This window comes from Pantherophis guttatus, chromosome 4, assembly GCF_059756535.1.
Source record: "Pantherophis guttatus breed Tessera chromosome 4, ASM5975653v1, whole genome shotgun sequence".
NCBI lineage: Eukaryota > Metazoa > Chordata > Lepidosauria > Squamata > Colubridae > Pantherophis > Pantherophis guttatus.
The window spans coordinates 136,510,159-136,521,241 of record NC_142066.1 but is presented as its reverse complement, the minus strand read 5'-3'; the positions used below and the strand labels follow the sequence as shown (position 1 = coordinate 136,521,241).

Sequence of the window (11,083 nt, the reverse complement as noted above, 5' to 3'; positions counted from 1 at the left end):
AAACTCAAAAGAATCCCTTGTGCTTCATATTCCCTAGGTTACCACTTCCTTACTTTTCTCAAATGACTTCTCCATTCCTGATGAGAAAGGTATCACTTTTTATGTTCACCTTTCTCTGATCAATTGCCATTATGAATATTCTGATAGTTCCATGCTGGAATATGTGTGTTAGTTAATTATTTTCTTTGTATAAATATTTGTGGTATTATTTATGTTTCAATTGTGAATATTCAGTTTAATTTTCTAAATTTAATGTCAAAATTCTTGTATATCTCAAAGTTTATAAGATACACCTCTACTTGTATAAATTCATGTGTGTATCTATAAAAAGATGTCTGCTAATAAATTAAATCCCTTGCTAGCAGACACTGCATTATCCACATTTTTAAACGTTCACCATGTTCTTATGATCTAATTCATCAATAAATATGATAGTTTATAAATACTTTCTTCTATGACTCATTGTCCAAGAGTGAAAAATAATGAAATGTTTGTGAGTGAATTATGACTCAGAATTTCGACATAAAACAAGTTCCATGAAAAGGCAATATAGTTCTCAGTATTTGAGGTTATTTTGATCATGATTTTCTCTGAAAAGAAGATATTACTCTTGATGTCCTTGATTCCAATATGTACATTTGAAAGTGAACTAAGATGCATATAAGGGTAATCAATGAATCATCCACTTTGTTAATGAAAGTTAAAACTTCTAATATCTCTGCAACACATCATGTTCCAGGATTTCTCCCATTCATCTTATTAGGAAGCAATTACTGAATTATAACAGTGATTACCAATGGTACTTTCATTTTATTCCTTAGACATCTTTTTTAACATCTTTTAACATTTTTTAAACATCCGGTGAGTGGCAGCTGGCTAATCAGTATCGACTGAAGGCAGAGACCTCATTGATCAGAACGGCTTCAGAAGAACAGCACACAGTGTGGTGGCAGCCACTTGAACAACATGTGCACAGCGGTGTAGAAAGCAAAGGGAAGACTACTACACTATATATTTCCCAGGAAAATTATGTTAATGGTGGCAAAACCTAACAATGACCCAGAGTATGGGCACCCCTTAAATGGGGCAGGGGTGCTAAGAATCTCCTGGTCCGCTAGAAGCATGATAAACCCAAAAGTACGAATTGGAACGTGGAACCTGAGAAGCCTGTATGAATCTGGGAAAACACACACTATCCAAGAAATGTTCAAATACAATATCTCTATACTGGGAGTGAGTGAAATGCACTGGCCTGAAAATGTAATGTGTAGAATAGGAGATTATACTATCTACTACTCTGATGAAAATAGTAAACATCATCAAAATGGAGTAGCTATAATAGTAAACAATCTTGTAAATAAATGCATCAAGTCCTTTATTCCTGTATCCGATAGAGTGATTATGATCCAAATAAATAGTACTCCAGTAAATATGAATGTTATACAAGTTTACTCTCCCACAGCTGTCAGTGATGAAGAGGATTTAGAGAAGTTCTATGAAAACATAAGCAGTATATTGAAAACCCTAAAAAGTAATGATATCACAATACTCATGGGGGACTTCAATGCAAAAGTGGGAAAAGGAAGTGATGCTCCTATAGTTGGAAACTTTGGCTTAGGAACCAGATATGGTAGAGGTGACAGATTTATAGACTTCTGCAAGGAATATAGGCAATATGTGATGAATACTTTTTTCAAGTTACCAAAAAGACGCTTTTACACTTGGACATCACCGGCAGATACACGAAATAATATAGTAAGGAACCAAATTGACTATTTTACAATAAACAAAAGATTTAGAAACTCAGTAAAATCAGCAAAGACATACCCAGGCGCAGATGTACCATCCGATCATAATTTAGTACTTGCCGAAGTCCAGTTGTAACTAAAAAAGATGAAAAACCCAAATCCTCCTAAACCAAGAATTGATAGTGACTTCATCATTAAACATAGAGATAAGATAAAAGAATAACTAGAAATTCATTTAAGAGAAACCAACAACCTAAATAATGAAGATGTAGAAGTGAACTAGAATAAATTTAAAAATGCAATAGTAGAGGTAACAAACTCAAAACAAAGAGAGAGGTACCACAAGAAACAACAGTGGATGATGGATGAAGTTCTTCATCTCATGGATGAAAGATGTTCTTATAAAAATAAAAAACAAAGAAAAATACAATGAATTGCAGAAAACAATTAGAAGAAAAAGTGGTTTGCAAAGAGATGCAAAGAAATAGAAGAGACAGAACGTATGCATGATAATTTCAATTTACACAAAAAATGAAAGAAGCAGCAGGTATCTGCAAAAAGAAAGCCAACAACTTAGTTGACGAGGGGAAAATCATCTTGGATGAGGATGAAAAATTAAAAAGATGGAAGGAATATATTGAAGAACTTTTTGAGGACACTAGGGATGATATTGATATGGGAAGTATAACAACTGGACCAAACATCACTATGGGGGAGGTTGAACATGCAATAAAAATAGCAAAAATAAGAAAAGCCACAGAACCTGATGATATCCCAGTAGAAATTTTAAAATTGCTGGAAGATAATGGAAATAAATTTTTACTGCAGCTCTTCAATCAAATATATGAAACAGGAAAGATACCAAATGATTGGCTAAAGTCAATCTTTGTGACAATCCCCCAAAAAATAAATGCAAAGTGTACCGAATACATCTTAATGAGTCATGCCCTGAAAATCTTCCTGAGAATAATTCACACAAGAATATACAACAAAATTGAGGAGTGTCTAAGTAACACACAATTTGGTTTCAAAAACAATCTTGATATACGGGATGTCCTATTCAGCATTCAAGTTCTTGTACAGCGCTGTAGAGATGTCAGTCACAGTGTTTACATGTGCTTCATCGATTTTGAAAAAAGCATTTGATAAAATAAGACACAGCAAACTATTACAAATCCTGAAACAAGTGAGGCTAGATGACAAAGACATCCGAATCATAAAGAATCTATATTGGCATCAGGTAGCAAATGTGAGACTAGGCCAAAAATACTCAGATGATGCAGAAATACGAAGAGGGGTCAGACAGGCTGTATTACTGCAGGTTCGAATCTCGCCAAGGCTCAAGGTTGACTCAGCCTTCCATCCTTTCTAAGGTAGGTAAATTGAAGATCCAGTTGTGGGGGCAATAAGCTGACTTTGTATAAATATACAAAAGGATGAAGGCTATTGCTGAGCACATTGTAAGCCGCCCTGAGTCTCCGGAGAAGGGCGGCATATAAATCAAATTAAAAAAAAAAAATCTGTCTCCGCTGTTATTTAATATCTACTCTGAGTCAATTTTCAACAAAGCACTAGAAAACATTGATGCTGGCCTCAAAGTAAATGGTGTTCAGATCAACAATTTAAATTATGCTGATGATACAGTTCTGCTTGCCAGTAAGCATGAAGACCTTCATCTCCTCAACAGAGTCTCAGAAATATCTGAAAAATATGGCTTGAAGCTTAACACCTGAAAAACCAAGATCATGGTCATCAGCAAGCAGCCCATTAATTTATCACTGATAAATTTGGAAGGAATACCATTAGAAAAAGTTGAAAGGATCATGTACCTCGGTTTTAATTTACATGAAAACTGGGACATGATCAGTGAAGTAAAGACAAGGATAGAGAAAGCTCAAACAGCATTCTTCAAAATGAAAAAGATCTTCAGCCTAAGACTGAAAATAAGACTGACAGGCTTGACAGATGTTACATCTTTTCTATCCTGCTCTACGGAGTAGAGTTGGTCTCTGATGGAAAACCACTTGAAGAAATTAAAAGCATTTGAAATGCGGATTTACAGATGGCTATTGCATATAAGCTGCATTAACAAAATCACAAATGAGGAGGTGATAAGCCGCCTGGGAAAGCAAAGGGAAATAATCAAAGCCATTAAAAAGCGAAAGTTAGAGTATTTTGGACATGTGATGCAACACCCAGAAAAATCCTTCACTTAATCCTACAAGGAAAAATTGAAGGCAAACGAGGCCCAGGCAGAAGAACCTCATGGCTTCAAAACCTAAGGGACTGGTTGGACAAAACTCAGCAGAACTTTTTCATACGGCTATTGACAAAAATAGGATTGCCAACATGATCGCCAGCGTCCAATGACGAACATGGCACAAGAAGAAGAAGAAAAAACATCTTTTTTCCTTCTTTTTATGATTCAGATGTTTTTAGCATAAATAGTATAATACACAGTTAAATGCATCTTAGTTAGTACTCAGTCACAGAATGCAAATTGAGTTAATTCGGCAAAGATTAGACATAACTGATCTTCATAATGTATTAGATTTATTGGTTAGAATATTAATGATATCCACATTATTTCAGATTATTATACAGGAATATGTATATATGCACCCATAGATACAAATATATGCTATTTAAAGATAACATTTTACTAAGGTTCCAAATGATCCAAATAGGCCATTAAGATGCACTTATGTATTAAACAAACTCTAAGTACAGAACTATGCAGAACTGTCAATATCAGTATTGGACAACATTTATTTTACAGTTAGTGAACTTTTCTTGAATGAATCTATTGTTTTAACTCCTTCGAATTTTTTTAAGGCTCCTCCACGAATTGGAAGCTTTTTCAGTGCAAGATCTGTATCAGCTAGTGGCCCTCCAATTAATTCAGAAGGTGTACTTTCCACTGTTACCAAGCGACCAGATGCAACCTGCAAAAATAAAAATTGCTCAATAATCGGAAAAAACAAAAACAAGACTTCAGTTTCATTTTTGTTTTTCCAACCTGGGAAACTGAGATTGGAAGCTTTAAAACAAAAAATATTATGAAAGGCAAAGTTTGATTAAATTGACTTTAAAAATCTTTGTTTCTTATTCATTTCTATTTTCTTTATCAAAATTACATTTTTGTTTAAAAAATATATCCTTGTTTTATAGCTTAGGTTTGAGTTATTTATTGAAAGTGTATTATTTATATAAGCATAATTTATAAAGTCAATATTGACTAAAAAGTAAACTTTCATTTGCAATCTATAGACAAATAGGTAAGAGATAGATAGCCAACTCTTCATTTGTGTATTGTACTTGCTAAGACCAGTAAATTACTGTTGTTACATGTATTTATCCCTACATCTTTTCTGGACTTCTAAGAACTGCTTCTCCTCACTATAGTAGAATCTTTATTCCAGTCACCGATCAGCATTATTTCCTCACTCTAATAAAGGAAGGTCTTTTAAATTCTACTTTTAATAGTATATTATCCAATAGATTGTATTTTTTGTGTTCATGTGTGTGACTGTGTATGTTAGAAAGAATCAAAAGTACCGCTACATATGCATACAATCACATCTATATCCTAATTTATATTTAATGTTCAAATCAAAATCTTTTACAACAATCACAGACAGGAGGAAAATATTAGAGGTTTTTTTGTATCAAAGCCAATTATTTTTTAAAATTTTTTATTTTATTTATTTACAAACAAAGTATTTATTCACATACAGATCATGACGGGAGCTTTACACAATATATTAACTTCAGTCAAAATATACAAATAAGATATAAAATCTACACTAATCTTATCTTCTTTTTATTCTATTATTCAACCAAGTATACCATTGGTCCCAGCATTGAAAATATGCGGAATCCTTTTGATCTCTCAAAATTTTTGTTAACCTGTCAGCTTCCGCATATTCAGTAATTTTTCCCAAAATCAAATCTTCAGCCGGTAGGTCTTTCCCCTTCCAATATTGAACAAAACATATTCTTGTTGCAGTTGTGATATATACAATCAGACACCATGTATTCGTGCCTATCTTATCTGGCCTGATATTTAATAAATAGTATTCTGGTTTCAATTGTAATTTATATCCAGTGATTTCTAATATCCATCCCTGTATAAGTCTCCAAAGCTCAATTACCTTGGGGCAAGTCCACCATACGTGAAAATAAGTACCTATCTCCCCACATTTCCAACAGTTTGGGGAGAGTCCTGGGAACATTTTGGATAATCGGGCAGGAGGGAGATGCCATCTATACACCATCTTATACAAGTTTTCTTTGTAAGTGGTTGCCATCAGGAGTTTCAATTGTTTCGTCCATATTTCTTCCCATTTTACCAACTTAATTGAGTAACCAATATTTCTCCCCCAGGCAATCATTGAATCTTTAACAATCTCATCCCCTATCCTGTAATTTATTAAGAGTTTATAAATCTTGGATAACATTCTTTCCTCCTTTCCTAGTATAATATTGTCTATTTCTTGTTGGTTCATATCTATGCCACCTTGTTCCTTGTCTTTCTTATGTTTAGAGCTGATCTGGGCATAAGAGCACCAGTCCAATTCTATTCCCTGAAGGAATAATTTTAACAAACTAAAATAGTATATTGGAAATGCCTTCCTAAAAGAAAGTTACATACTACTGTCCCAAAGGTGCTTTTTTCAGGAGGCAACTGGACTTTCTGGTTTTTCTTTAAAGACGTTTCGCTTCTCATTCAAGAAGCTTCTTCAGCTCTGTTCTTCAAAGAAAAACCAAAAAGTCCAGTTGCTCTTGAAAAAAGCACCTTTGGGACAATCATGACCTGACTGACTGAGAATCTCCATAGATACATACTATTGTGTTTCAAAAAGGTCATTGATAAAATGAAAATATGCTTCTCTTAAATATCCATAGGGCCATGAGCATAATAGAATAATACAGTTAATATTTTGGCACATTTATGGTATATCTGAAAAGAAAATCATTTATTTATTTATTTATTTGTTTGTTTGTTTAAATTTCTATACCGCCCTTCTCCAAATAGGACTCAGGGCGGTGCACAGCCTAAGTAAAAACAAAGCATACAAAATTTAAAAAACAGTATTAAAATAATTAAATATTCTGGCCGTAAATTAAAACAACCCAATTTAAAATCAATTTAAAATTTAGCTCAAGCCAGCCCAGCTAGTTGAAATAAATAGGTTTTCAGGGCCCGACGAAAAATCCGGAGGTCTGTTATTATACATAACTCTGGGGGAAGGTTATTCCAGAGGGTGGCGCCGTCACAGAGAAGGCTCTCCCCCTGGGGGTCGCCAGCCGACATTGTCTGGCGGACGGCACCCTGAGGAGGCCCACTCTGTGCGAGCGTACTGGCCGGTGGGAGGCTATTGGTGGCAGAAGGTGGTCTCGTAAGTACCCTGGCCCTAAGCCATGGAGCGCTTTAAAGGTGGTCACCAACACCTTGAAGCGCACCCGGAAGACCACCGGGAGCCAGTGCAGCTCGCGCAGGAGCGGTGTCACATGGGAGCGCCTCGTCGCCCCCATAATCCCCCGCGCGGCCACGTTCTGGACCAGCTGGAGCCTCCGGGTGCACCCCAGGGGGAGCCCCATGTAGAGAGCGTTGCAGTAGTCCAGGCGGGAAGTGACTAGTGCCTGAGTGACTGTGCGTAGAGAGTCCCGATCTAGAAAGGGGCGCAACTGGCGTATCAGGCGAACCTGATAAAAAGCCCCCCTGGCCACGGCCGTCAGATGGTCTTCTAGAGACAGCCGTGCATCCAGGAGGACGCCCAAGTTGCGAGCCCTCTCCGTGGGGGCGAGTGATTCGCCCCCAATAGCCAGCGATGGCGTCAGCTGGCTATATCGGGACGCTGGAAGCCACAGCCACTCGGTCTTGGAGGGGTTGAGTCGGAGCCTGTTTCTCCCCATCCAGGCCCACACGGCCTCCAGGCACTGGGACATCACTTCAAGGGCATCGTTGGGGTGGCCTGGGGTGGAGATGTACAGCTGGGTGTCATCAGCGTACTGATGGATCTCCACCCCGAAGCCACGGATGATCTCACCCAGCGGCTTTACATAAATGTTGAACAGAAGGGGCGAGAGGACCGACCCTTGTGGCACCCCACAAGCAAGGTGCCTCGGGGTCGACCGCTGCCCCCCGTCAACACAGATTGCGACCGGTCAGAGAGGTAGGAGGAGAACCACCGCAGAACGGTGCCCCCCACCCCCAACCCCGCCAACCGGTGCAACATGATACCATGGTCGATGGTATCAAAAGCCGCTGAGAGGTCTAACAGGACCAGGATAGAGGAGCAACCCCTATCCCGAGCCCTCCAGAGATCATCCACCAACGCGACCAATGCCGTTTCCGTGCTGTGCCCAGGCCGGAAGCCGGACTGGAGCGGGTCTAGATAGACAGTTTCATCCAGGTACCGGGGAAGCTGTTGCGCTACCACACTCTCAACAACCTTCGCAACAAAGCGAAGGTTGGAGACTGGACGATAGTTAGCCAAAACAGCCGGATCCAGAGAGGGCTTCTTGAGGAGGGGCCTCACAACCGCTTCTTTCAAAGCGGCCGGCAGGACCCCCTCACTCAAAGAAGCGTTAACAATCTTCTGGAGCCAGCCTCGTGTCACCTCCCGGGAAGCCAGTACCAACCAGGAGGGACACGGGTCCAATAAACATGTGGTCGCGTTCAGCCGTCCCAGGACCCTGTCCATGTCCTCGGGAGCCACAGGATCGAACTCCCCCCAGATAACACTCTCAAGACCTGCCTCAGTCATCCCGTCCGGACATACCCAGTCAGAGGCCAGCCCTTCCCGAATCTGAGCGATTTTGTCATACAGACAAAAAACTTACATTTCAGTGTAAGTTTGTATATTTTATTTATAGAATATCCTGCTTTATGGTAATGTAATACAAACTTTTTTACAGTGATTTAGATCTTAAATATTTGATTGAATCAGTTTAGTCTAGTGATTAATGCAGCAAGACAGAAAGCGGGAGACCATGAGTTCAAAGTTTTGCCTTAGCCATGAAAGCCAGATGGATGGGCCAGTCACTCACTCTTAGCCCAACTCACCTCACAGGGTTATTATGATAGGGAAAATAGGAGGAGGTGTGTTAAATATGTTCGCTGTCTCGAGTTATTGGTAAAAAGAATAAAAGTGGGATGTAAATAAATAATAAAATAAAAAATTAATTGCTTTAATTTGGATTAGAAATGAACAATTAAGAATTTTACTTACAGTTGTATTTAGGCCTTTAATGTCAGTTGGATGGAAAGTTGCATTGTAGTGTTTTATCTTTGGTCTAGAGTTTTCTATAGATTTTTCTCGAAGTCTTTTTGCTTTCTAGCAAAAAAATTGAAAAAATTAGGTTCATTCATAAATTAGCTTTTGTTAATGAGAAATTTAATGTCAGAATGATACATAGGAGAATATTTCAAACCATACTTTTCTAAGTGTCAATCCTGAACCAAAGTGATGTAAATAGTTATGCTACATATAAAGCATGCTACATAAAATAACCACCCATTGTCAACAACTATAATAAAACTCAAAAGAATTCTTATGTCCATATTTTAGAAATTATTTATTCATTGCTTATTCTCAATACACTTATTTATTCACTGCCTATTCTTAACATGTTTTTTCATATTCTTAATAGTCAATCTATTTTTAAAGTATAAATAACAATTAATAATGAAACTGCTTCATTACTAAACTATTAATTCAGTTATTTAGATAAATACGAATTTGAAATATACTGTCATCCCTGGTGAAGTTTACTGAATACTTTCTTACCTTCAAAGCCTCGTAGTTTGATGTCCGAGCTAAGAAATTTTCCCAAGATTTATTGACTATTTCCTTTTGTTTATGGAGAGAATGAATCTAGAATGAAAAACAGGAGAAGGAAACATACTTAATTCTAAAGAATTTAAAGAAAATCTTAGCTTATAGTATAGCAAAGGGTAAAGTTCAAATCATTATATATCTGCAAATGTTCTCTATTCTAAAGTTCATATAGTATATTATATATATGTCCCACAAAAGTGTCACAGCATTAAAGAAGTAACGTTCTAACTAGCCATAGTAGTTATAATAGTTATTTCTAAATAAATTATTGTGGCACAAACTTACCCTTCCATAACATTTTTCCTCCTCCTGAAGTTCCTGAAACTGCTGGCTTTCTAGCATCTCAGTTTGGAGAGAAACTACAATCTTTCCAACATTTTCAAGGGCTTCAGTAATAAGCTGTAATGCTTCCTGGTCAGGTGTCACAGGTCTAAATTTTTCTTTTTTAAGTTCTGCACATACTTCATCCCAGATCTCACCAACCTTTATATGTTATAAACAAATAAGATATTTTAGAAGACTATCAATATCATATTAATTTCCCATCCCACCTCAATAAACTATTCACTATCCAAGTAGTATTGAACAAACTTGTAAAGAAATAATTTCCAATAAATTTTGGAAAGCAAAATTTCTTTTAAAACAGCAGTTCTTTAAAAACCTGTGTGCAACTGTAACTCAAGGAGCTGTTAAGATTGGTATGAAAGATGAAAAAACAATGTTGCTTCCTTGCTCTGCACTGGCAGATGCAATGAAGTAGGCAATTCCTTTAACTAATCAAATCTCTGCAGGTTAATTAGATCATTAGATTTTTACTTTGCATCAACTATTCACTTTTAACCTACATGTGCTTTTTAAAAAATGTTTTACAGGTCACCTGAAAAACTATAATATCAAATATGAAACTAACAGGCTCAGTTGTCTAATATCAAGAATTAGAAATCTTTGTAAAAAAAAACCTGATTAAAATATCTTCTAGTTTTTACTGATGAAATTATGATCCTACTTTCAAACAATATAGGTCAGGTTTTAATTCACTAAGAAAATTTCTGTATATTAATAAATATAATTTATTGACAGGGGGGCAGAGATCGATCTCGAGGTGCCTCGTTAGCGGGGTGCCGCAAGGGTCGGTCCTCTCGCCGCTCCTGTTCAACATTTATGTGAAGCCGCTGGGTGAGATGATCTGTGGTTTTGGGGTGCGTTGCCAACTATACGCTGACGATACTCAGCTGTACATCTCCACCCCTGACCACCCCAATGATGCCCTCGAAGTAATGTCCCAGTGCCTTGAAGCCGTGCGGGTCTGGATGGGGAGGAACAGGCTTCGACTCAACCCTTCCAAGACTGAGTGGCTGTGGATGCTGGCGTCCCGGTATAGCCAGCTGGTGCCATTGCTGGCTATTGGGGGTGAGTTACTGGCCCCCACAGAGGGGGCTCGCAACTTGGCTGTCCTCCTGGATTCACAGCTGTCTTTGGAAGGGCATA

General features: G+C 37.6%; 2 protein-coding genes across 2 annotated transcripts in view; one reads left to right on the top strand and one right to left on the bottom strand.

The window, feature by feature from the left end:
- Nucleotides 1-1,122: 1,122 nt before the first annotated feature.
- LOC148114364 (protein CFDP2-like) lies at nt 1,123-1,884 on the top strand. Its single transcript, XM_087893690.1, has one exon. The coding sequence runs from the start codon at nt 1,123-1,125 to the stop codon at nt 1,882-1,884; it is 762 nt and encodes a 253-aa protein (XP_087749816.1).
- Nucleotides 1,885-4,284: 2,400 nt separating this feature from the next.
- CFAP69 (cilia and flagella associated protein 69) overlaps nt 4,285-11,083 on the bottom strand; it is a 47,705-nt gene continuing 40,906 nt past the window's right edge. Inside the window, exons 20-23 of the mRNA XM_034401828.3 lie at nt 9,881-10,078; nt 9,545-9,631; nt 8,987-9,091; nt 4,285-4,693 (exon numbers count right to left, since the gene is read on the bottom strand). Of these exons, the coding sequence (XP_034257719.1) occupies nt 4,517-4,693; nt 8,987-9,091; nt 9,545-9,631; nt 9,881-10,078 (567 nt within the window). The 3' untranslated portion in view covers nt 4,285-4,516. The remainder of the gene's footprint in view (nt 4,694-8,986; nt 9,092-9,544; nt 9,632-9,880; nt 10,079-11,083) is intronic.

Excerpts from the sequence above, each read along its gene's own strand:
- LOC148114364 (XM_087893690.1), top strand. The coding sequence starts at position 1,123 with ATGATAAACCCAAAAGTACGAATTGGAACGTGGAACCTGAGAAGCCTG.